This window comes from Camelus bactrianus, chromosome 21 (genome assembly GCF_048773025.1).
Source record: "Camelus bactrianus isolate YW-2024 breed Bactrian camel chromosome 21, ASM4877302v1, whole genome shotgun sequence".
Lineage (NCBI taxonomy): Eukaryota > Metazoa > Chordata > Mammalia > Artiodactyla > Camelidae > Camelus > Camelus bactrianus.
In genome coordinates this window covers 17,968,875-17,996,356 of record NC_133559.1, presented here as the reverse complement: position 1 = coordinate 17,996,356, position 27,482 = coordinate 17,968,875, and the positions used below count along the sequence as shown (strand labels likewise).

At 34.1% G+C, this 27,482-nt stretch overlaps 1 protein-coding gene and 1 pseudogene across 3 annotated transcripts; one reads left to right on the top strand and one right to left on the bottom strand.

Moving 5' to 3' along the window:
* Window positions 1-23,947, top strand: CCDC181 (coiled-coil domain containing 181). 3 transcript variants are annotated; one of them, XR_006724566.2, is made up of 8 exons: window positions 1-148; window positions 779-810; window positions 4,762-4,898; window positions 7,383-8,333; window positions 10,513-10,659; window positions 21,583-21,737; window positions 23,103-23,179; window positions 23,597-23,803. XR_006724566.2 is itself a non-coding variant. In XM_010953835.3 (7 exons), exons 3-7 carry the CDS (start codon window positions 4,785-4,787, stop codon window positions 23,757-23,759), a joined length of 1,527 nt encoding a protein of 508 aa, XP_010952137.1. In that variant the 5' UTR covers window positions 2-148; window positions 779-810; window positions 4,762-4,784; the 3' UTR covers window positions 23,760-23,947. The 3 variants fall into 3 exon arrangements, 2 of the variants coding, with proteins under 2 accessions (XP_010952137.1, XP_045371828.1); XM_010953835.3 differs by lacking the exon at window positions 23,103-23,179 and having other exon boundaries at window positions 2-148; window positions 21,586-21,737; window positions 23,597-23,947; XM_045515872.2 differs by lacking the exon at window positions 23,103-23,179 and having other exon boundaries at window positions 10-148; window positions 23,597-23,947.
* LOC123616550 (small nuclear ribonucleoprotein G pseudogene) lies at window positions 10,657-16,393 on the bottom strand (annotated as a pseudogene).
* Window positions 23,948-27,482: the final 3,535 nt, after the last annotated feature.

Below are 27,482 nucleotides of genomic sequence, written 5' to 3'. Positions count from 1 at the left end.
GACGCGCCGTTGCCATGGCAGCCGGGTCCCGGCTGCTGTGGCAGCAGGTGCTGGGGTCTCCCTCGCCTCATTGTCAGAGCTTACAAAGAGGAGGAGAGGAGAACTTCCCGGGCCATCTTTGTGACCCCAGCCGCTGCGTCTTACACAGGCAGGAGGGGATACAGAGGGAGCGAAGGGAAGGATGATGCGGAGATATGGTGGGAGAGAGGGTAAAGGGGTAAATGTCTGGCACAGCTGGGAGGAAAGGAGGGTGGAGAAGCGAATGAAGGGCTTTCCTGTTGGCGCCTCATCCTTACGAGTCCGGGGTCCACGGGGCCTGGCGCTGGCGAGGAAGCCTGGTTATTGCGCCTTGCTTCGCTTTGTGTGAGGAAAACCCCTTTGAGGGTAGACAAAAACAAAAAAACAAACAAAAAAAAACCCTCTAATTTTTGTCATATTCCTATGTCTCTCAAAGTTCTCATCTCTGGGAGAAAAAAAAGGCACTCCTTAAATGTTAGCTTCCATGAAGAGGCTAAGGTACTCATTTGGTCGGTGGTAGCTTGGGAGCCTGGATACAAATGGAAATTGCCACCTAATGTTTGTAAAATATTGTTTATCGTTATACCTGTGACAGATTATGATTTTTTTAAAAAATTTACTCATAGGATCACAGTCTTGGCAGGATACAGCAGGAAGAGTGGGCCAGATGGTCTTATGATGTTATTATGGGTTAGCTTTTGCTTAAGTATTTATTTTATATTAAAAGACATTATCTTTGACGTTCTTTCCATTCTCTTAGATTTTAAACAAGCATGTTTTAAGAAGTATGAGGTAAGACCGGAGTCAATGAATTAGATTAAACTGTTTTTGAATGTTTTGAATCCTGAAAGAAAGTTCTGAAAATTATTTGTATATATAGACTTAGTTTAGACTCACACTAAAAGATCTGCAATCACCCACATGGGATTTAGCAGACACACAGGAGGAAGAAATTAATTTCTATTTCTTAACTACAGTTCCTTATTAAGAGGGTGGTTCTGGTGTAAGCCACTTACATAGATTTTTACTGATGATACTTAACTGAAATTTAAATGTGTGAAATCACAGGAATAATAGTTAGGTGATTCAGTTTGTGTAAGATGTATTTTTGTTCCGGCATGTTGATGGTGTACCATATGGCCAGCACCCTGGGGATGAAGATTAAAAGAACTGAAGGGGATTGAATATCCTGTGACGCATTTGAAAAAGGCTTAAGGGACTTGGTAACAAGAGTTTATGATTTATGTTCTTTGTTTACTTGGGAACCAGCCATGAATTTTTTGAAGTTATAGGAAAAGAATGCATTTCTTATTTGATGAACTTCATTTACTTCCCTGAGTCACTTCAACTATGGCTTTTTTTCTTTTTAATTAAGGCATAGTATGATTGAATAATACTAATATAATTAGCTTGTAATTATTTTATTTTTATTTATTTTGCTGAGTCTGTGTTTTAGTTTTAAATTTGAGTTTTCACATGGGTGAGATACTTTGTGAATAATAAAGCAAATCGGAAGTCTTCAGGCAACGATTTATTCACAAGTTCAGAACTAAGTTTTTATAAAATTAAGGAAAAGCACTGAAGAGTTCCATAGAAGTCTTATTCTAACAATTAGTTATGTAACTTAAACATCTTAAGGCATTTATGAGAGGGAAAAATAGTACGATTTATGTAAGTGTTTTGGATCACAATGGTTTTAGTTTATTTTTCATCATCCATGGCACCCTTGCTTGTAATTGGTAGGTAAGCAGACACAACAGCATATATGATTTAGCCTGTCCTGTAGCTTAGGCAGTGATAAATAAACTCACTCTGAAATATTGATTTGGTTTCTTCAGGTCACTTCAAAATATTATTGATCTCAACTTCTGATTTACAAATTATTAAAGCATTAATTTGAGTCCTTTACAAAAAGTTCATTTCCTATTTTTAGTTTAAAAGAAATAAGTATCTAGAAGGAATTATAGTCCAACTAATACAATAGAAATAGTTGTATAATTATCCAGTTGAATAATTAGGTTGAATAAGTAACATTCAGTATACCTAAAACTAACTTTGTCTTGAGAGGGAGAGGGAAGTAATATCAAGAACCACGCAGAGGAAAGATGACCGCTAAATGAAACAGACTTTCGAATTTAATTCTTGAATTTAATTATTCAGACATTAGTAATTTATTTTGTATTAAACCTTCATGGTACTACACATTTATTTTTAAATTCTCTTGCTTTTCATAAGTTGGCAATTATTTGCTAATTTGTATCCTGTAGAAAAGGTAAAAATAAACCTTAAGGGTCATCTAGCACAACGTTTTTCTAAAGCTTCAGTTTCCTTTAAAACAATGCCATTATCCTCTTCCAGGCTATGTATAAACATTTGATTGACAGGAACACAGCTCACTACATGTAAGGACAGGTTTGAAAATGTAAATTGTATCTTACATTGTGCCAGAATTTGCCCCTGAGTTCCTAACCCTTATACTAGTTTTACTATTTGAAATTATGCAAAACCAACCCTCCTTTACATGATGACCATTTAAATATTGTAAAGCGGTTGTCATCGCTCTCCTTTAGGAGGGTTCTATTTTTTAGGCTAACATTCCCAGGGGTTTTAGGATTCCTCAGAATCTGGTTTTAAGGCGTTTTATTCTCATAGCCTCCCTTCTTCCCTTCTTTTATATATCCCTGTCTCCTGGCTTATTAGCCCCTGAATGTATTCCAACTTTCTTTTGTTCTCTAAACAGTAGCAAACTAGATACAGAGCTTCACGTGTTATTTGTACCTCAGGCATAGTCTCAGCCTTGAAGCTCATTTATGTTTTTGCCTTCATCATTCTTCTAACTCATTTTGAACCCACTGTCTACCAAAAGCTATTAGTAGGTTTTTCCTACATAGTACTGAAAAGCCTTATCTCTTCTCTTAGCCATGCTTTCACTATCATTTGATGGTGAACAGTAGCAGGGGAAAAATGTAAATCTTGCATTAGTAAAATTGGTACTAGGTTAGTAGTCTGGTCAAAGGTTTGGGGAGAATAAAGTGAAGCTAATGACCAAAACAAAGTCTGTGGGTATTTATCAAATCAGGCAGAACATCTGTCATTTATATCTTTTAAAATGTGCCTAGATCTCATGTGTTCTTGACATCTGTACTTTCTACTTTCCAAAAAGGGTTTTAGGCAAGTTATTCTTGGTGTAGGAGCAAGAGAAGGCAGGTATAGAAACAGAGTCCCAGTTGTTTGGGCCCCTGAAGATCATATTTCTACAGTTCTTTTGAAATTGGACCTGAAATTCTAAGTCCATTTAAAGAGCATTGCTCTTTTTGTTTTTGTTTACTCAGTAGCGGAAAGTATGCAGATTATTGCTGTATATTTCTACCTTTGGGTATTCATGACAGTTAGACCTACATAAACAGTGTTCCCTCAGCCCTTTACCTTTTGAAAAGATAATGTGACATCAAACTGCCCCCTTCTCTCTCCTTCCAGACCCTTCAGGAGCACGTTTATGTTCAGGCCACACTGGAAAATTCCATGCACTTCCATGCTTGTTCTTTCTCATGCTGTTCTTGTCTGGAATAACTGCTGAACTGTCGTACTCAGTGTTCAAAACCCATCCCAGCCTTCCTTGATATTTCCAGTTTTAGACTGGCTTAGTTGCGTCCTTATTCTTCTTCCACAGTCCTTTATAATATACCTTCAGGGTCAAGGGTAGAGCTCAGTGGTAGAGTGTGTGCTTAGCATGCACAAGGTCCTGGGTTCAATCCCCAATACCTCCATTTAAAAAAAAATTTATATATATATATATATATATATATATATATATATATATATATATATATAAATATAAAATATACCTTCATTCCACTTACCTGCATTTTCAATTTATGTTTTTTGTCTACATTTTAAATTTATGTGTTTTGTTTTTGTCTGTCTTCTGTACGAGGGCTCAAGGGCATAGTAATATTGTAATCTTTATATGTATATATATAAAATTATAATCTTTATAGGAATATTGTAGGTATTCAACAAATGTTTATCAAAATTGTGTTATATATTCACGCGTGTATATAATATGCCCTCCCACACAAAGACATGGGTAAAGACTTAAATGCTTCCTTTATTTGAAAAATTATGCACAAGAAATTAGCAGGGCTAGGAACTGACCTCAATTTGCTGATAACTTCAGTTTGTTTTCTTAAAAATGACTGAATAAACCGTTTTCACAAACATTTATTAACTTTCATCTGATATCCCTGTTTATTGTCATTGTCTTCTGCTACATAGTTTTAAAAAACCTCTCAGATCACAACTTATGCCATATAAATTACTAGAAGGATTGAGAAACTGAGGATGAGCATTAATATAATCGTTTTTATTTGAACATAAGAAAATGTGAGTGAGACTAAAAAGATGATTCATCAGCTCTGACATGGACAAGGAGTTTTAATGATCGGCAGGGAAAGTGGAAAATCCTTCTTTAAACCTCAGAGAGTCTTCTTATCCACCCTTTTTAGTCTCCTTGTAAATTAGGGTTTCAGGAATTGGGGGTAGGTGGGATGGTTGTTAGGAATGGTTCACCTAGAAAATATCTGGCCTTTGTCTTTCTTTTAGGGTATACAGATATGTTTATTCTGAACATTCCATAATTTGTGTTTCTCTATGTTAATTAGCTTACCATCAACATTAATCTCCATACTCCATACTACCCCCAAAATAGACATAACATCTACCTTATCTCTTATAATCTTATAGCATTATTCTTTAACAAACTGAAAATGGATGAAAATAAAGATACTGATTCGAAAGACAGTGGAGAATATGAAGACGACTTTGAAAAGGACCTGGAGTGGTTAATTAATGAAAAAGAAAAAAGTGCCTGCATAATAGAGGTATATATAAATTGCCAATAGCATTGATAATAAGTATATTAACAAAGTGCTTTGTAGTTCTTGAAGAGTTTCACATATATTATCTCATCTAAACCTCACAAAATTCCTTTGATATACATAAAGCGAGTATGATTATCTCCATCTTAGAGACGAGAAAATTGAGGCATAGAGAGTTTAAATGTTGTATCCTAAGGAATCGGGCTAATTAGTGAGAGAGCAGGGATTAAGTTAGGCACTTAATAAAGCTAAAATTATCATTTAAAATTATAATTTACAAAATATAAATAATATAATTGAATGCATCAAAAGTAAAAACAGTTAATTTCTGCTTTATATGAACTTGGATAATAGCATGAGGTTATACTTTTAATATATATGAAAAATAAAGCAAATCCTCAAAAACACTGTCTTTCAGCAAATATTTGAAACCTGAAGAGTGAATTAGCTCTTCAGGGGAAATGAATATACAGAAAAAAGTAAAGGGTCAAAGACTGAGCCGTAGGAATATTTGTAGGAAAAAGCAGATTCATTAAACATGATCATACACTACTTATCAGACATATAGAAGGGAAATCCAGAAAAATAAACTAGTTTCTGGGTCATAGAAGTTTCCTTCTTTCTTTACATATATATAGTGTGTATGTGTATCTATATATAATATATGTATGTATGTGTGTATGTGTTTATATATACATGCAATTGACCATATATTAATAATTATGTATTATATATAGTTGTATATAATATAAGTCATGTCAATAAATAGAGAAGTAATGAAGAAAAGGACCAAGAATGGGATAAGAATAGGTACCTTTAGAGGGAAAATAATCAGAGTGGCTACAGAAGAAGCCAGGTTTAAGAGACTTAAGTAAAAGACCACAAGGAAACGAAGGCAGCATGTTTTATATCACAAACTTCTTTTAGTTCCCGCTTGCTTTCTTACACAATGGGATAGACGATATTTGAAAAAGGCAACAGAGTCAAAAGTGAAGACTTTTCTACGATGGCTTTTACATGGGAGTTTTATGCATCTTTAATAGAATAATAATCAGAGTGACTAGCCGTAGAGATACCCAGAGATACTAATGCTGAACACCAAGGTCTTATGCCTGGAAGGGTAATAGAGTTAGAGTAGTGATAATGGTAATTCATTGTTTTATTTCTTTATTCAGCAAAAAGTAATGATCACCTACTGTGTGTCAGAGACTGGTCTAGGTGCTGGGGATATAGCAGTGGTCAAAACAAAGTGTTCTAGTGAATCTGGTTCATTCCAGTGGATTATTACAATGCCTTCTTTTGAAGCTGGTAGGAAGTATGGACGACAGAGCTTGAGATGGGGATGAGGGTCGGGGGAAGATTTCATTATAAAAAGTGGTAGTTTTATTATAGTGGGTTTTAGAAAGAAGTGAAAGCCAAAGGAATCTTCAGAAACAGGTACTGTAGGAAGGAACCCCAGAATCAAATCAGGCTAAAAAGAACCACTATAATACAGAGGTCTTATTTAATCTGAATTATTTGGTAGTCATTTTAGGGGGCCAGGTTTATTTCCTTATTGGATGTATAGCAGTGTTGTACAGGTTAGGAAGAGGAGGCTGTCAAAAATGATGACTATTATCCAGTAAAAGAGGAAGATAATTTTACTGGGTTTAAGACAGTGAGAAATAGTAGCTCCCATATAAGTCTTTCAGGAGAGAGAATTGCCTGAGAAAGAGAGGTAAATTAAATATTTTAGGTGCAAAGTGTTTGATAGAGGAGGATGTATGTATATGGGAGAGATGCTAGTTAAGAAGCCATCAGTTAGAAACATATGTGGAGAAAGGTTTTGTAATGTGATAATAACAGCTTATGGTTCATGTGGCATTAAATTAAAAGAAGTAAGACCAAATTATGATGGTGTTTAACATAGATTATTGGAGCCTCTGAAAATAGTTGAGGAAGGAAAATCTGATCCAGAGGTAAAACTTGACTTGAAATTTGGGTGTAGGTCCTGCAGAAAATAGCAATAATAATCTGAAAAGATGGTAAGAGCTTCAAAATGATTAGTATTTGACCAGAGGCAGTGACTTCTTAATGGTTCTGGGGAGAAAGATACTCTTTTTGAAAAATACAAATATTACAAAGAGAAAACATTTTAAAATATATTGTTCTGAAAATGTAAAGGGAATAAAATTTTAGAGAGGGAAGAATATTAAAATAATATTGTGCTATTTGTAGTTATCTTTTTATATATTAGCATAAAATTTAAAAAATATCAATATAGTACTTGAATATCAAATTCAAATTTAGAGAAGTGCTTTCCCCTTGGAATGCTCATAAATATAAGTTAGAAAATTCTGAGTGAAGTATGAGCAGGAAGCATGTTAATTTTCCCATTCATAAGATAAATCACATGAATATGAAAATCCATTTTGGATTGTCTATGTATAAATGGACAAAGAGTCTCAATTTTTATTGAAAGAGAATCTCACCTCTCTTTTTTTTCAGATGGCTTGTGGGAATGAAGAGAATATTAACCAAGATTTAAAAGAGAATGAAACAGAAATCGAACAGAGCAACCAGCTTTCTGATCCTGACAAATCTTTGAAGGATGAAGTATCACCAAGAAGAAATGACTTCATTTCTGTACCAAGTATTCAACCTTTGGATCCCATATCAGATTCAGACAGTGAAAACTCTTTACAGGAATCCAGACTGGAAAGCCAGCAAGACCTGGAGGAGGAAGAGGATGAAGAAGTAAGGAGATATATTATGGAGAAAATTATACAAGCCAACAAACTTCTACAAAATGAAGAACCTGTGAATAATAAAAGGGAAAGAAAACTCAAGTTCAAGGACAAATTAGTTGATTTGGAAGTTCCTCCTCTTGAAGACACTGATACTTACAAAAATTATTTTGAAAATGAAAGTAATATGTCTGGAAAACTGTCACAGTTACGTATTTCCAATGAATTTGGGCAAGAAAATGTGCTCCTGCCACTCACTGATGGAAATGGTGAAGAAAACAAGGATAGGAAAATACTAGTAGAGAGAGATGGAAAGTTTGAACTTCTGAATTTACAAGACATTGAGAGTCAGGGATTTTTGCCCCCCATTAATAATGTTAATAGTACAGATAATGAACCTCAACAGTTGTCACCCAGATCTTCCAATTCATCTGTCAGTGGAGTCAAGAAGGAAGAGCCAATAGCAAAGAGTCATGCTATTTCTCACTCATCAACAGAAGAGCCTCTGGCTTACATCCCTCAGCCACCACCCAACCCCATGACTCATCCAGACTCTGCTGCCAACTCAGATAGAAGTAAGGGGAATGGAAAATCTAATCACAGGACACAGTCTGCAAATATATCTCCCGTGACATCAACATACTGTCTTTCTCCTCGACAGAAGGAACTGCAAAAACGGTTAGAACAAAAGAGAGAAAAGCTAAAGAGAGAGGTGAGACCACAAATGGGCATTATATTGAAAGTAGAATATGTTTTCATGTTTTATAAATGCAGTAGGAATTGAAACAGTTCTTTCAATTATTGGATATATTTGCTTGCTTGTTTTGTCTGTTGTTAGATTAAGTGGTTAAGTGTTAAGAATGTATATTTATATAACAAACACCACGATTACCTTTGTCCTTTCTTGTAAGGATCACAAAAGCATAGTGATGAATGACATATGTTAGAGCCAGAGATCTCAATGATGGCTTCATCCGAGCTTTTCGTTCTAAAGTTGCGGTTCAGAGAGATTAAGTGACTGCTGAAAGTAATCTTGATAGGCGAGAATCAGATGTCAGATGGAAAAATGAAAAATGAAGGCACAAAATGCTGGGTTTTAGGAGGCAGTAGGTAGAATTAGATTATAATTCTCTGGGGGGGGTGTGTGTGTGTGTGTGTGTATTTCATATATCGCTCATGCCTGCTGATGGAAGACGTTTTCACATACTGAGCTGTGGGGAAGTCATTCTGGCTTATGTATGATTTGTCTTGAACTTTATGCTAAGACAGCCTGTCTTATGGCCTGTCAAACATACATCATAGATATGTTTTAACCATTAAAACAAAGAAGAATGTATTTACCAGATTGTTTAGAATGTCCACTTTGAAGACAGGATAAATGTTCTCCCCTTTCCCATGACACCAATGCTAGTACTCCTTTGAAGATTAGATTCCCTTCCCAGACACCAGGGTCATACTGATTCACTGTGTAATTATTCATCTGACTCTTTTGAAATCTTGAAAGAATGTACCCCTGTCATGTTTGATGTTTGTTCTTTGTTCTAAAAAGATCTAAATATAAAATTTATTCTTTGATAAATTCACATTTTCTATAATGTAAGCTCCTTTAGGGCTTAGGAAATAGTATATAGGTATTTAAAAAGATATTTTATGCTGTTAATTGTATAGAATTGTTTCTTTCCTTCCTACATTTTATTCAATCAAAAAAAAAAAATAAAAGGGCTTCTTGCTATATTGTCAAAATGCAAGGAAAGAACTCTGATTTCCATTTTTTGAAGACAGTTTAAGCATGAATTTATAATTTAGTTTATTAAAATGCTAAAGTTTTAGCATTAGAAGAGATTTAAGAGCTTGTTAATGTAACTTCATTTAATAGATGAGAATTCTGAGTTAAGGGGTTTGCCCAAATGGACACAGTATGATGGCAATATGATTGTTCCTCAGGTCTCCTACTCCTAGCTTAGTGCTGTTCCCACTGTGACATGCTGCTTTGCTCCCAGTAACTATTTCATAGCTCTTCATAACTGGTTTAAGTACCTTCCTTCAAGGTAAAGTAACTCTCTTTTATAATATTAGCTGAATAATTCAGTTTAAAAAATTCATTTTGTTCTTATTATCTAATTGAAAAATTTTCTGACAGCAAAAATGTTACTTTATGAGTATACACTAGTTGAAAATATTTGTAGAAGTTATAATAAAAAAACTCAAACACATATAAAGTCGCAGTTAACCCCTATGTACTCAGATCTCTCAGATTTAGAAGTCACCAAGACTTTGGCATATTTGCTTCATCTCCTCCTTTTTTGTCTGAGGTATTTTTAAAGCAAGGCCTAGACAACACATCATTGCTCATTTGTACACTTCAGAAATGACTGTACACTTCACAGAGAAAATGATTATAGGATTTTGTTTTGTAAACACAAAGTCATGTATCACAATTAACAAATTTAACAATAATGTAAAAATGTTTCAGACATTTATAGTGCTATAGACACCATATAGTGCTTCTAGAGCATGGTGGTTTCTTTTCTTTTTTCTTTTGCAGTTTGAGGAGTTCAATACCAAAAGTAAACTAGGAAGTGAAGGAGAGATCCAAGGATGTATGCATTGTACATTTGTGTAATTGTAGACTTTGTCTCTGCGATTTAATTTATCTAGAAAGTCTTTTTTTTTCTAATCAAATTATAGGCCTTTTTTTTGTTTTTTGTTTTTTGTTTTTTGTTTTTTGTTTTTGTTGTGTGTGTGTTTTTAGGGGTAGGCCCAATTTTCAGATGGAAATTTATAGGGGCAGGGAATCCTAAAGTCAGATCTCAAAATATATTTCTCTGCTTTGATAACTCATGTAATTTTATTGACTTTTCATTAATGTCTTTTGGTATTTTTTCCACTAGGAAGAACAAAGGAGAATAGAAGAAGAGAAAGAAAAGAAAAAAGAGAATGACATGGTGTTTAAAGCATGGTTGCAGAAGAAGAGAGAGCAGGTTATAGAAATGAGGAGAATTCAGCGAGCAAAGCAAATCGAAGACATGAACAGTAGAGTAAGTAAAACTTTTCTGTGAAAAGTTCATACAGGTATGAAAGCTTAACTTATTTACAGAAAGGAATCTGATTATCAGACTAAAAACCTATGGAAGAAGTAGGAAAAGTGGTCCAAGAACTACCTTTGCAAAAATGCGAAAGATGTAGCATGCAGATAACTTTACAACTAAATCTAAGAAGCCTTGTAAAAATCAAATAATTCCTATTTAACTCAAACGTTTATAGCACAGAAAGTGGAAAACTACAAATTCATTTTTTCAAGAGAGTAAAACTTTGATATTCAAGTAAGACAAAGATAGCACACACATACACGAAACCCTACAGACTGGTCTCACTTAAGAATAGATGTATAGAAATCTTACGTGAAAACTAACAAATTAGAGACACCGAATTATTTAATTTTTTTTAATTTGGAAATATACAGAAAACCCAAGATAAAGTAAAAAAAAATCATCTATATCCTCACTATTAAAAAATGTATATAAAGTAAAAATGAAAAATTCAACCCTATACCGTTCCAGGCTCATCTCCCAGTGGTAACCACTTTTAACTGTGTGGTGCAAACCCTTCTGGGTCTTGTTTGTATTTACATCTTTACATGACAAAAATTTATTACACAGTTTTTTTTTTCACTTATTCATCAAGGACACATTTCTAGGTCATTTCACTTAGATTTGTCTTTTCAAATAGCTGCATGATATTTTATTGTTCAGAGGTAATTTATTCAATTATTCCTCACTTGTGAATATTTTGATTGGTTCCAATATTGTTCTGTTAAATTAACAGTGCTGAGTGAACACATGCATTCTGTAGGACTACATCAGTATTCTGTAGGAGAGCTTCTTAAGAGTAGAATTTATGACTTACTGGATATCCAGAATGAAAGTTGTGGTTAAATATGCAAAATTAGCTTCCTAAATGGTTATTTCAATTCATAGTCCCTTCAGCAGTATGTAAGAGTGAATGTTTAACACATCCTGTCTAACATTGTATGTAGTTTATTTTCTTAAATTTTCCTCAAGTTAAAAATATACGAGTGTGTATGAGCATGTGTATATTCTGTGAGTTTTTTATTTATAATCTTTTCTTTTTTTCAATTTCATTTTTCTTACTGCATTGTATATTAGGGATTTTAATCCTTTGTCTATTATATCTGTCATAAATATATTCTCTTAGACTGACAATATATTTTTTACATTGTTTATTATGCCATTTGTAGAAATTTTTAGCTTTTAAAAATCTTAGGATGGGCAGTACCTTTTCAGGTGAGACACAAAAACCACAAACTAAAAGAGAAAATATTGAGAAATTTGACTACAACTGTATAGTAAAATAACAGTATACTATAACCAAGTAGGATTTATTTTAGGAGTGAAATTAAATGGATCAATAACAACAAATCTATTAATATATTCAGTATATCAGTAGGTAGATAAGAGAATATATGGTTATCTTAAAAGATATAGAAAATATATTTATTAATATTTACTATAATTTAAGTTTTTCTAATAAAATGTGGATTACAGTATAAATACTATCTTAGGAAATGCTATAGGCATACCCATTAAAGTCAGAGACAGGTAAGTCTCCCCTCTATGTTAAATAATTTTATTCTGGGAGTTCTATCCAACTTATTAAGGGAAAAGGAAATGAGGTGTAAGTATTAGCAAAGTAGTCTTTTGTATATAAACATACAAAAATTCATAGTCTTTCTATATTACAGCAAAACCTCATAGAAAAACATAAAAGGAAAAGGGATTTAGGAATATATAAAATACTTTGAGCTAAACAAGAATGTGTAGGACCTCTGTGGAAAATATAGGACACCTTTGCGAGGGACCAAAAAGATGGCTTTGATAAATGAAAACAAATATAATATTCCTGGATGGGTGGGCTAAACATTATAAATATATGAGTTGTTTGCTAAATGAAAACAAATATGATACTCCTATAATATTCCTGGATGGATGGACTAAATATCACAAAGTTTTGGGTTCCCTCAAATTTATCTTTATATTGAATGTAATATCCGTTAAAAATTGACTAGAATTTTGAAAATTGTTGTCTTAATTTACATTATTAAAGCAAAACTTTTGAATTTTCCAATTGAAAAAAATGGGCAATAGTAAGCTTACATATGAATAAATATGGATGGCCGTAGTATATGAAAAAAAGATGCAAATTTGATATCAATCAAAGAAATCAAATCAAAATAAAAGAAATGCCAATTTAAAATTTTTTATGTATTCAGTAAATATTTTTTAACTGCTTACTATATGATAGATGCTGTTCCATGCACAGAATTGTAGTCCTGAGCAAAATAAGTCTGTTTTATAGAGCTCATCTAGTAAGGATGGAAAACAAAATTTTTTTTTAACTATTACAGAAGTTTATTTCACAAAAAAGATTCAGTAAGAAAATGTACATGACCTAATTTTAATTGCATTAAAAGGTGGAGAAGAGGGGACACGTGGAAGCAGTTGATTTCTGTGGTGAACATAGCCATTGTTCATACTCATTCCGAAGCTTCTAACATGATGATATTATTTCCTAGTATTACCACCATTCCAGTGTTGTTCTGTTGCCCACTAGTTGCTGTCTCCACACAGTCATCTATCACAAGATTCATAAAGGGATCAAATCCCCAAAATATTTGTTGGACATGTCTCCCCACTATTTAATTTCGGTGATAACTTCTTGTCCATAAATTTCTTCAACTTGGGAGGGTGAGCTTTGCTCATCATGTCCACTCAGCAAGCTCAAAAGATGCCTCCAAATACAGTCTGTGTTGTCCCTCATGCTCCAGCCCCCCCCAAATTAATTCTAAATACAAAATAAATTTTTATAGTGATGAATGCTATGGAAAAAAGGAGCTATGAGAGATCATAATGGGGGAAATAAATGTATATTGGTAGTTCAGGAAAGAGTTTTCTTTTTTTCTTTTTCTTTATTTTATTTTATTTTTTACCAATAGAAAAGAGTTTTATTTGTCTATTTCCCTTTTAGTTCCAATGGATTTTGCTTCATGCATTTTAAAGTGTTGTCTGTATGCATTTATGAATCTGTGTCTTCCTGATGAATGACATTTTGCATTATGGAATGCCTTTCTAATCTTGAAGTCTACTTTGTCTGATGTGAATGAAGCCAAACTAGCCTTCTTACGCTTATTGTTTGCATGTTGTATCTTGTTTCATATTATACTGTCAGTTTATCTGTCTTTATACTTGAAGAGTTATTTGTGCAAACAGCATACATTTGGATCTCCTAACCCAGGAATTATTCTTTTAATTAGAGTTCATTATATTTAATTGTAATTAATGATATGGTAGGTTTTAAGTTTACTGTCTTGATATTTGCTTTCTATTTTTTCCATTTGATTTTAGCTCCATTATTCATCTTTTTTCTACCTTCTTAATAGATTAATCAAGTATTTAAAAATACTCCATTTTATTTTCTTATTGGCTTTTAGCTATAGTGTTTTGAAATTTTTTTTAAGTCATTGCTCTAGGGATTATAATATGTATATCCTAAATGTATCAGAAATATATTATTTTTGAAGGATTGTTTTTAAATTGAATATGGAATTTTGGGCTGACAGGTTTCTTTTCCCTTTTAGCACTTTACACATGGTGTTCATTTGTTTCCTAACATTCACTGTTTTTAAGCAGAAGTCAGTTCTTATCATTGTTCCCTTGTATGTAATGTTCTTTTTTCTATGGCTACTTTAACTTTTTCTGATGTGGATTTCAGCAGTTTATTGTATGTGCAGCTTTCTTTGAATTTGCCTAACTTGAGCTTTGCTGAGCTTCTTGGATCAGTAGGTTGGTGTTTTATACCAAATTTGGGAAACTTTTGGCTACTATTTTTAAACTTTTTCTGCCCCATTACCTTTCTCTCATTTTCTGAAAGTCCATTTTCACACATGATAGAACACTAGCAGCTATGTCACATGTCACTAAGGTTCTGTTGGTTAAAATGTTTTTTCTTTGTTCAGTTTAAATAATTTCTATTGACCTGTCATCAGGCATTGACACATTCTTCTGCAGTGTCCAGTCTACTGTTAAGCTCATTCAGGAAATTTTGGTTGTTTTTTTTCGTCTTTTAAGTTTCTATTTTTTTGTGTGTGATTTTTTTTAGATGTATTGAGATATAATTAACAAATAAAATTGTAAGATAAAGTGTACAATATGATGACTTGATACACATACACATTATGAAAGAATTCTCTCCATTAAGTTAATTAACATATACCTCACCAGATATTTACCTCCTTCCCATTTTGGTGAAAAGATTTAAGTTCTACTCTATTGACAAAGTTAAATTATGTAAAATAGTGTTATCAACTATACTCACCATGTTACATATTAGATCCTCATACTTTTTTCTCCTTATAATGTAAAGTTTATACCTTTTTACCAACCTCTTCCTATTTCTCCCAACCCCCAGCCCCTAGTAACCACCACTATACTATTCATTTCTATGAACTAGACTTTTTTTTTTTTAACTTTTTTTTATTGAGTTATAGTCATTTTACAATGTTGTGTCAAATTCCAGTGTAGAGCACAATTTTTCAGTTATATATGAACATACATACATTCATTGTCACATTCTCTTTTGCTGTGAGCCACCACAAGATCCTGTATATACTTCCCTGTGCTACACAGTACAATCTTGTTTGTCTATTCTACATTTTGAAATCCCAGTCTGTCCCTTCCCACCCCCCATCCCCCTGGCAACCACAAGTTTGTATTCTATGTCTATGAGTCTGTTTCTGTCTTGTATTTATGTTCCTTTTTTTTTTTTTTTTTAGATTCCACATATGAGCGATCTCATATGTTATTTTTCTTTCTCTTTCTGGCTTACTTCACTTAGAATGACATTCTCCAGGAGCATCCATGTTGCTGCAAATGGTGCTATGTTGTCGGTTTTTATGGCTGAATAGTAGAACTAGACTTTTTTTTTTTTAAAAAAGATTCCACCTATGAATGGTGCCATGCAATATTTGTCTTTCTCTGTCTGGCATATTTCACTTATAATAATGTCTTCCAGGTTCAGGTTCAACCATGGTATTGCAAATGATAGAATTTACTTCTTTTTTTAAGGCTGAATAATATTCCTGTGTGTGTGTGTGTGTGTGTGTGTGTGTGTGTGTGTGTGTGTGTGTATGTATCTCATTTTCTTGATCCAGTCATTCATCAACAGACATTTAGGTTGTTTTCATACTTTGGCTATTGTGAACAACGATGCAGTGAACATGAGAGTGCGGCTGTCTCTTTGAGATAATGGTTTTGCTTCCTTTAGATATATACCCAGAAGTGTGATTATTGGATCATATAATAATTCTATTTTAATTTTTTAAGTAACCTCCACATCCTTGCCAGCATTCATCTCTCGTCTTTCTGATAATAGCTATGCTAAGAAGTATGAGGTGATATCTCATGGTGGTTTTGATTTGCATTTTTCTGATGATTAGTGATACTGGGCACCTTTTCATGTACTTGGTGGCCATTTGTGTATCTTCTTTGGAAAAAAAAGTCTGTTTAAGTCCTTTGTCCATTTTATAATTGGGCTGAATTTTTGTTTGTTTGTTTGCTTTTGAGTTATATGAATTCCTTGTATATTTTAGATATTAGCCTCTTATTGGAAATGTGGTTTGCAACTATTTTTTCTCAGTCAGTTGGTTGCCTTTTCATTTTGTTGACTATTTCCTTTGCTGATCACAAGCTTTTTAGTTTGATGTAATCTCATTTTAAAATTTTTGTAAATGTTGCCTTTGCTTTTGGTATAAAATCCAAAAAAATCATTTCTAAGAACAATGCCAAGGAGCTTATCCTCGATGTTTCTAGGAGTTGTACTGTTTCAGGTCTTACACACAAGTCTTTAATCCATTTTTGAATTGATTTTTGTGTGTGGTGTAAAATAGGGATCCAATTTTATCTTTTGCATGTGACAGTTCAGTTTTACCAGTTCCATTAATTGAAGAGACTGTCCTTTCCCCATTGTTATTTTTGGTTCCTTTGTTGAAAATTAGTTGATCATATATACATGGATTTCCTGATTGTTTTAAAGTCCAAATGTGTGTAAATCATAATAGCTATGTCATCTCAGGATTTGATATAGGAAAATGGGGCATGAGAGGATGGCCATGTCCTGGGTCTTGGACAAGTCCCTGGAATGTGCCCCATCAGGTGAGTGTCCTTGGCTTTGTACAGGCAAGAACTCAAGAGTGAGCCATAGTTGAGCAAAAGTATATTTATTCAGAGAGATACATACTCCATAGACAGAATGCAGACCTTGTCAAAAGGCAAGAGAAAAGGCCACAAGGTGTGGAGTTGTTAGTTTTTATGAACCCGGTTATTTCATATGCTAACCAGTGGGAGGACTATTCCAACTACTTTGGGGAAGGTTGGGGATTCCCAGGAATTGGGCTGTCGCCCACTTTTTGACCTTTTATGGCTAGCCTTGGAACTGTCATGATGCCTGTGGGAGTGCTTGCTATTTTGTATGCTAATATATTACAATGAGTGCATAATGAAGCTCAAGGTCTACTGGAAGTCAAATCTCCTGCCATCTTGGGCCTCAGGGTCTATTGGGAGTTGACTTTTCTGCCATCTTGGTACTAACTGCTGTGTCATTCCTTTAATGGCTGTGCCCTGCCCTCTTCCCTCTTGTCTGATATTGACTACCTTTTTCTATAGATCGTGAATTCTCTGTATGTCTGGTGATTTTTTATTGTGTAATAGACTGTATGACTCTTTAGTTGTAGGGAGTCTGGATTACATTATTTTCCTTTGAAAGGTATTAAGTTTGGTTCTGATAGGAAGTTAAATTAGTATTGGATCCTCTTGATCCTGTCAGACATGGCTCTATGCTTTATTGTGATGGGGTCTGTTTAGGTTTTGTCCTTAGTTCTAGGGCGTGGCCCTTGCTGTAGGATGTGATCCTTACTCCCAAAGCAAGGCCCCTCTGTGGTTGTATGTGGGTGCCAAAGGACTCAATGAAGTATTCCCACTCTGACTGGACTGGGACTCCAGTGTCTCCCTCTGTGCAGCTTCTGTCGTCTTTATCACTCACAGCAGCTGCTCTCTGCTAGAGCTTCCAGAGCCTCACTCTGTGCCTGCACAGCCCAGTCCTTGCCAAGGCCTAAGGGAAGCCCCTACACAGACTTCTGGATTCTTCTTCTGCATGGCTCTTTTCTTTCCAGCACCCTGCCCTACACATCCAACTGTCCCAGTGGCCCCAAACTCCCGTTTTTCCTCATAAGCCCAGTAAGATTTTTCACTGCTCCGTGCTAAGGCTTCACCTGCCTATGTTGTGGTCAGTGAAATGTCACTGAGAGCTAGGGTGAGCCTGGGGCTTATATCATGCATTTTTCTTTTCTCAGCAAATCACAGCTGCCACATGTATTTTGTCTAGTTTTATAGTTGATTTGAGTAGGAGGTTAAGCCTTATACCAGTTACTCCATCATGGCTGGATGTCACGTATATATGTATGTATGTATTCTTTTTTCAGAGTTTAATCTATTGGTAATGATTTTTATAATTTATCTTTGATCTTTAAAGTTCCTTCTGTTTTTTATATTTTCTTTTAATTTCTTTCTATTTTGGTTCCCCCTAATATAGATAATCATTTGCTATTACCTTATGCAGTGATTTCATGGACAGCCTTTTAAATTCTGCTTCAATTTACCTTAAATTTTAAAAACATATTCTTTAATCTTTATTAAAGTAAATATAACATAAATGGAGATTCTGATTCTCCTTTGAGGAAGATAAGGGTTTTGGGATCTATGTGCCCTTTTCCCCCTCATCTTTTTTTTAAATCTGAGAGTATCATTCTCATCATTTTTCATTAAAACTTAAAAAAAAAAATGTAACCCTGCAAGCAACATTTAAAAGTATTCTTTGTATTTTTGAATAGATAATACAAACATATAATTCAGAAATCAAAAAGTACAAAGAATTTTCTCCCACCCAATTTTCCTGCTTATAAATTCTCCTTTTCCAGTAACAACCAGTGTTACACCAATTTTTTGTGCTTCCTCTCAAGGATATTTTCAACAAATACGTAAGCATGTATGAATATAGAATCATACTCTATACATGGATTTGCTCCTTTACTTTTCACTGAATATTCCTTAGAGATCATTCCATATTGGTATGTATATGGAGCCTTTAAATAATTACATAGTTTTCTATTATATGGATAGATCATAGTTTATTTGATCATTACCTTATTGATTATTATTGAAATTTTTCTAATCTTTTGGTATTATAAACAATGTTGCAGTCATTATCTTTATATATATATTAATTTGCAAATATAAAAGTTTAAATGGAGGATACATTTGAGGAAGTAGAATTGCTCAGTATTCCTTTTTAAAATTTTGACAGATATTGCCAAATTGCTCCCCAGAGTTATGCCACTTTGTACTTACTCTCATCAGTGGTGTAGGAGAGTGACGATATCCCTACACCCTTATTAAGAAATGTGCTCATCTTTACCAGTCCGATAGGTAGGAAATGTTATTTGATTGCAGCATTAATATCAGTGAGACTGAACATCTATGAGCTGTTGGAATTCTCTTTTCATAGAAAAATCCTTTGTCAACTTTTCTGTTGGGAATATTTGTCTTTTCTTTTTGGTTTACGGGAACTCTTATGCATTATGAAAACCAAGTCTTTGAGAGATTTGCTACATTACATTGTTTGTTTTTATTTCCCTTTTTTTGTGATGCAGAAATGCTTGCTTTTATATGGTTTGATATAAAACCATAAAAGAAATCCTAAAAAATTTTTTAAACAATCATTTAAAGCATGACATAGTATTCAGTCTGTGAGCAAATTCTGTCAGTTCTATACTTAAAATACATCCAGAGCCCCACCACCCTAATCCAAACTACTTTGTCTGTTGCCTGGACTGTTGCAAAAGCCTAATAACTGGTCTCCCTTCTACTTGGCCTGCAGCATCCCAGTCTGTTTTCCATATAGCAGCCAGAGCAGTGCTTCTAAAATGAACAGAGTGTGTCATTTATGCTTAGAAACCTTCAGTGGTTTCTCATCTCAAAATAAAATCCCAGTTTCTACCCTAGCCTCCAAGGTGGTGCATTATCTGATCCCTGTTACTTCTCTGACTTCATCTTCTACCACTTTCCATCCACTTTGCTACAGCTTCACTGTGACTTCTTTGCTATTTGTTGAACCTGCCAAATATAATCCCTTCTCAGATCCCTTATTGTGTTACCACTGCTTAAAATACGTTTTCTCAAGACTTCCCATAACTGGATCCCACTATTTCTCTAAATACCATCTTTTCTCTTCACTTCTCCCATTATTACTCTCTCCTTACCATACTTATCTTTTGAATCTGACATGTCAATTGATCATATATTTTCACCCTCTTATCTAGAATAACCCTGTCCAATACAACTTTCTTTGATGATGGTAATATTCTATATCTATACTGTCTAATAAAGTAGCCACTAGTCACAATGTGGCTTTTAAGTACTTGAAATGTAGCGAAGACTGAGACATTGAATTTTAAATTTTATTTAAGTAGCTACATGTGACTAGTGGCTACTGTGTTGTACAGTGCAGATATAGAATGTATGGGAAAGGGATGAGAAAGGGAACCTTGGTTTTTTTTTTTTTTTTTTTTTTTTTCACTGCTGCATCCCAGTACCTAATGTGCCTGTGGATATTCTATGCAGTAGATACTCTGTAAATATCTGTTTAATGAACAAATAAACAGCAACACCCTTTAATCCTGTTCATCTCTGAATTCTTAATGCTTTTGATCTATAATTCTGAATTGAACAGTTTTTAGTCATCTCCAGACATTCCCAAACATTAGATGTTTAGCAGCGATCCTGTAGGTCCATGGAACCTCCTCACAAAGTTTTGCATTGTACGTCAAAGATCCTAAGTTGCATAAATGATATAAATTAGACTGGAGCATACTTGGCGATGTGGGTGACAGATAAAGGGAAATGCAGGGTGTAGGAGGTGGTCTTTTCTATCACAGAGCTCATATTTGGTGACAGTATTAAATGAGTGCATCTTTTCCTTTTATGTTCTAGCCAGGCATCCATATAAGGAGTCATGCTTTTCCCAAGGCTGAAGAGCCCCCAAATCTGTCCCTTTGCTCTCTTTACCCTCTCAAATTAGAGCTCTTTCAACTTTCAAAAATTTCCTGAAGATAGTACCCATCACAAAGTTTGAAGAACCACACAATACGCTACTCCCACTAGCCCGTTCTTGTGCCAAAATCCTCATGGCTGTTATACTCATGAGAAAATTCTTATGGTTGAAAACCCTTATTGCCACCCTCCATAGTAATAATTATAGTTTTGTAGATGGGCTTGCAGTTAGATGCTCTTAAAACTTAGAAACAAAGGTAGGAATTTAAAGAAAGTTTGAATAACATAAATGTTGAATCATTGATTTTCAAATTCCATGGAGCTTCCTTTAGGAATTGATACCAAGACCTTAACTCCACTTGTACCTCCTATCCCCAACCTTTCCTCAGCCCTGTTTCATATGTTTGTGATCTTGTGCGAAATTATTTTATCTTATTTTATTTTATTTTATTTTATTTTATTTATGAGCTAAAGGGCTCAACTTTGAAAAGTTTACAGATCACTGCATTTAGACCTTCTTCATTTATTGATGACCTCAATAAGACTTTTGACAGAAGCCAGAGGGCAGTGGGTTCACTGTTGATTTTTCTGTTAGAAAAGTAATCAGTGTTGACGATTCAAAGGTCATATATTTGGTTTGGATGCTTGGAGTGCAGGTAATGAGGTTGGTTCTATTATGAAAAATTGGTACGTGGGACATGTATTCTCGTGGGGTCCTATAGGCAGGGCCTCAAAAAGTAGTTCTGGTTTATTTAAATTAAGCAAAGCTTGTTTTCTAAACAGCAGGAAAACAGAGATCCACAGCAAGCTTTTCGATTATGGCTTAAAAAAAAGCATGAAGAACAGTTGAAAGAAAGAAAGACAGAAGAACTACGAAAGCAAGAGGAATGCTTATTCTTCCTTAAGGGAACAGAAGGCCGTGAGAGGGCCTTTAAGCAGTAAGTCAAAGGCGGGGCATTTCCCTCTTCCTCAGGGTCATTTTAGAAAGTTATATAGTCAATAAAACTTAAGAAAAAATTTTATCTCTTACCTTACATACCTGTTCAATTTTAAAGCCACACTTTTAACAATATATGAGAAAATCTTTAACTGGACACTTTACATAATAGCTTTACCATTCTTTCAAGATATTTTTCAATACTAAAATTGTTTCTTAGGCCACCAATGTGATAACTTTTGATAGCCTACCTTTGATTGATTGATTTGTTCATCTCTAGAGAAATTAGCCAGAGATTGGTTACAGCTTCTCCTACACAGTCCTCAGAACAACTGAATAAAGAGTTGCATTTACCAATAAATATTTTTTCTGTAAAGAAAAGCAATTAGTCTGAGGAGGAAGATCTGTTAGAGACTAAATGAAAAGGAGATTTGGGCACGTATTTTGATAATTTAAGGCAAACCTGACCCCTTTTCAGTCTCCTGGGTAAGAGTATTACATGGCTTACTCTGAGGAAGCAGACCTGGCATCATAATTTTGCCAGCAGGACTTGTGAAAAGAGGGAACATTGTGTCCAGTTGTTTGAAGCTCATTTCTTTCTTTTCTTTCTTGCTATTTTTCTCTTTCTTAGTTTTTCTCTTTTCTTCCTTTCTTTCTTTTAAAAAGATTACATACATGTATCCCTTTGGTATAACAGACACAGTAAAGGTGCATTGTGGGAATGGAAGGGAATAAAGTCACGTTTGCATCACCTCCAAATCACTATTGTTAGCATCTTAGTGCTTAACTTCTAGATATTTCTCTGTACATATACTTACAATTTTTAAAATATAAATTGAGATCAATTTATATTTGTATATACTGTTGTACAATCTGCTTATTTTCATTGATGATCTCATCTAATACCCAGCCGATAACCATTTTTTCCCAATTGATTCCTAAAGGACTACAGTTAATTTGCTCAAACTAATATCCATTCAAGATCACATAACATTGGATTATGAGGGTTAAGTCTCTTTTATTCTAAACAGTTATCCAGTTGTTTAGATTATTTCTGAAAAAATTATGTATGTACACACACCACATACACACTTTCATACCAGAGATGTTAAGTATACAGTTATTTTTGATGTTATTTTACCTAAGAAAGCTTTATAGACATACATTTTGTAAATGTGAACTCTTCCTTCACCTTTTTTGGGGGGTAATTAGGTTTTTATTTATTTATCTTTTTAATGGAGGTACTGGGGATTGAACCCAGGACCTTGTGCATGCTAGGCATGCACTCTACCACTGAGCTATAGCTTCTGCTCTTCCTTTACCTTTTTTATGTTTTTAATGCTTAGGCTTATTTTTCCATTTTAAGGAAGAAATATTTTATGCATTGAAAAGCGAGAGCTCTGTAATTTCTCCACCAAGAAGAGCAAGGCACCACTTCTGCATGTCGGTATTCTGCATGCTGGTTAAGTAATGTTTTAGAATACAGCTAGTTGCAAAAAATAAGTCATTTGGAATCTATCAAATACTGATTTGCTTAGAAAATCATATTTTGAAAAAGGATAGGACCTATGTCACATGTAAAATAGTATGTTTATAGCTTTAAAAAGCTTTTTTGGTTGGCAGTTTCATTTTAAGACAAACTTAATTTCAAACATTTGATTCTAAATGTGGCTATGCTTTCTTATGTGAATTTGGTATAAGCCTAAAATTTTTTAAGTTAATACTTCAATCATTTGTATTGTGACCAGAACATTTCAATATAAAGAAATCTAATTTCCCTTGCCTGTAGTAATAATTTTATTGCATGAAGAGTGTATTCAGGTTGATAGTCACCAGATCTGATTATGTCTCTTTCTACAGATGGCTAAGAAGGAAACGGATAGAAAAACTAGTGGAGCAACAAGCTGTCAAAGAAAGAACTAGACAGCTCCGGCTAGAAGCAAAGCGTTCTAAACAGTTACAGCACCAGCTGTATGATATGTCAGATACCAGATCTTTTCGTTTTACTGATCACTACAACTGAAGGTATCTATTAAATACTTCATTTGGAAGCTGCTATCCTTAAAATTTTGGATATCATTTCTTGTAGACTGTGTGCTTTGGTCATACCCTAAATTATGGTAATGCTATTTATCTTTTGGTAATGTTGATGGTGAATTTATCTAATTTTTTTAATACTAGAGGAAAATAAATTTCTTCTCTCACAGTGTCGTAATGTGTTATACCACTTTTTATTCTATGCAAAAAACTGAACAACAAATGAACTCTACATTCCTATACTTATAAATTATTTTAACATTTCTAGCTGGAATGAAAAGAAAGGGACAGATATCTGTTCTAAGTTCCTATTATCATTTAAAAAAATACAATAGAACATTTCATAAAGCCGGAGTGATGACCTCTTAAACAAGCCTGGCTCAAGATCTTGTACAAAGTCCTATGTATGTCAGCTTTGAATCTGAGTAGCTGTGGCAAGCTAAGCAGTAGGGTAGGCCTACTTCCACGTGTTCTTTTAAAAAAAGAGATAGTAACAATTATGTATACTACTTGGGGAATGTTAAAAAATTAGCCAGCTCTCACTGAGAGTTTGTAATGTACCTGGTATTGTTATAACTCTTTTACATAAATAATTTGATCCAACCTTATAACAACTGTATTAGTCTTGCTTTGCAGATGAAGAAACTAAAGTATAGAGGTGAGCAGTTTGCTCACAGACTCTGACCTGTATAATTGTAAAGTCCTTTCTCTCAGTTATATTATAAAGCTTACATACGTTGGTAGACATTTGTGAATATTTAAGACTATCCAGGACTCTGATAGGTGGAGGAACAGTATCGATACGTGTAAGAGCATTTAAGGAGTGGAGGACAAAGGCAACCATAGGAGAGTGGAGATAGGAGTTCTGTTAAAGCTTCAAAAGAAAATGTTCATATCAGCTGGGTATTTGTACCTTAATCACTTGACCCTAAATTCGAAGACACAGAGAACTATTCAAACCTGCCTCAGCTTCTTAGAGCACTTTAAGCATATACCAGGCAATTTAATATTTCATTATAACTAGTCTTGTGTTGCTTAAAGTTTATCCTTAATGTAAGAACCAATTTGATACTAAAATATTACACAGATTTTTGCCAAAAAAAAAAGGCTGTTGGAATTTTTATAGGGATGGCAGTAAATCTGTATGTGGATTGCTTTAGACTGTATTGCTATCTTAATAATATTGTCTTCCAATCCATAAGCACAGGATGTCTTTTCAGTGTTTTGTAGTTTTATGTGTAAGTCTTTCACTTACTTGTTTAAATTTATTCATAGGTATTTATTCTTTTGGATTCTATTGCAAATGGAATTGTTTTCGTAATTTCTTTTATGGGTTGTATACTCAGAACACATAGATGATTTTTGTGCATTGATGTTGTACCCTCCAACTTTGCTGAATTTATTAGCACTAAATTTTTTTGGTGCATTTTCTGGAACTTTCTATATATAGGATAGTATCATCTGTGAATAGGGAATAGTTTTACTTCGTCCTTTCCAGGTGGGATGCATTTTATTTATTTAATTTTCTTGACTGGTTACTCTGGCTAAAACTTCTAGGATAATGTAGAGTGGTAGTGGTGGAAGTGGGCATCGTTGTCTTGTGCTTGATCTTAGAGGAAAGCTTTTAGTTTTTGACCGTTGAGTATGATATTAGCTGTGGGTTTTCCATAAATGCCCTTGATGACTTTGAGGAAGTTCTGTTCTTATTTCTCTATTCTACTTATTCCTATTCTTCTATTGCTATTTTTCTGAGTGTTTTTATCATGAGAGTTTGTTGGATTTTTATCAAATTCTCTTTCTGCATCAAATGAAGTGATAATACGGGTTTTCTCCTATGTTCTGTTAATGTGATATATTAACATGAGTTGATTTTCTTGCATTCCAGAGACAGACACCACTTGGTGGTACATAGTCCTTTACTATGCAGTTGCATTTGGTTTGCTAGTATTTTGTGAGGGTTTTTTCATCTTTATTCATGAAGAGATCTTTTTCTGTAGTATTCTTTTCTTGTGGTGTCTTTATCTGGCTTTGGTATCAGTGTAATGCTGGCCTGATAGAGTGAGTTAGGAAGTGTTTCCTGTCCCCTCCTCTTTTATTTTCTTGAAATGGATTGAGGAGGATTGGTATTAATTCTTTAAATAGTTGGTAGAATTCACCAGTGAAGCTACCTGGTCCTGGGCTTTAATTTGTTGGGCGATTTTTTTGTTTTTTAATAGACTTTATTTTTTAGAGCAGTTTTAGGTTCGCAGCAAAATTGAGCAGAAAGTGCAGAGCGTTCTCGTATATTATTTGCTCCTCCCTCCTTAAAACCTCCCCTAGTATCAGCATCCCTCACCAAAACGGAACATTTGTTGCCATCAATGAACCTGCATTGACACATCATTATCACCCAACATCCATAGCTCACATTAGGGTTCACTCTTGGTGTTGGGAGGTTTTTGATTACTGATTTAATCTCTTCACTTGTTGTAGGCTTGTTCATATTTTCTATTTCTTCTTGAGTCCCCACTCTCATTTCTGATTTTAGTTATTTGCATTTTCGTTTTTGCTTGGTCAGTCTGGTTACAGGTTTGTCAATTTTGTGGATTTTTTCCAAAGAACCAGCTTTTGGTTTCCTCGATTCTCTTTTGGTTTTCTAATCTCTACCTTACCATCACTCTAATTTCCGTTGTTTTCCTTCTGCTTGCTTTGGGTGTGCTATTCTTTTTCTAATTCCTTGAGGGGTGTTGTTTGGTTGTTGATATGAAGTCATTGTCTCTTTCTCTCTCTTTTGTTCAGTTAACTGTTATCTTTATTATTACTATTGACACTCTCAAATCAACAGTTGCAGAAGTGTGCCATTAGTTTGGGTTACGAGAGTGTAGGTATAACTTCTTGTTTCTGTTTTTAAGTTAGTAAAATATATGTGAGATTGATCATTTTGACTATTTTTTAAATGTAGAATTTAGTGTCTTTAAGTATATTTATATGTTATACAACCATCACTTATCCATTTCCAGAATTTTTCAGTATCTCAAACTGAAATTCTATCTAATAAACAAAACCTCTCCATTCTGCCTTCCTTTAACCCCGCAAAACTACTGTTCTACTTTCTGCCTCTGTGAACTTGATTATTTCAGGTACTTGATTAAGTGGAATCATACACTATTTGTTCTTTTGTTTCTGATTTATCTCAGTATAGTGTTTTAAAAGTTCATCTATGCTGTAGAATATATCAGAATTTTATTCTTTCTTAAGGCTGAATAATATTCTGTTGCATGTATATACCACATTTTGCTTTTCTACACATCGATCAAAGTACACGTGTTACTTCTACCTTTGGCTATTGTGAATAATGCTATGAACATTAGTATACAAATACACATCTAAGTCCCTGCTTTCAGTTCTTTTGGGTATCTACCTAGAAATGGAATTGCTGGATCATAAAGTAATTCTATGTTTTTTGAGGAACTTCCATACTGTTCTCAATAGTGGCTGCACCATTTTACATTCCCACCAGTAATGAACAAGGGTCCCAATTTTTCCACATCTGTGCCAACACTTGTTATTTTGCTTTATTGATAACAGCCATTCTAATGGATGTGAAGTGATGTCATTTTGCATTTCCTTAATGATTTATGATGTTGAGCATCTTTTGATGTACTTACTTGCCCTCTGTGTATCTTTTTAGGAGAAATGTCTATTCCTTTGCCCATTTTTCAGTTGGGTT

Excerpts from the sequence above, each read along its gene's own strand:
- CCDC181 (XM_045515872.2), top strand. The coding sequence starts at position 4,785 with ATGGATGAAAATAAAGATACTGATTCGAAAGACAGTGGAGAATATGAA. Across the intron at positions 8,334-10,512 it reads GAGAAAAGCTAAAGAGAGAG|GAAGAACAAAGGAGAATAGA; the intron begins GTGAGACCACAA and ends TTTTTCCACTAG. Across the intron at positions 21,738-23,596 it reads CGTGAGAGGGCCTTTAAGCA|ATGGCTAAGAAGGAAACGGA; the intron begins GTAAGTCAAAGG and ends CTCTTTCTACAG.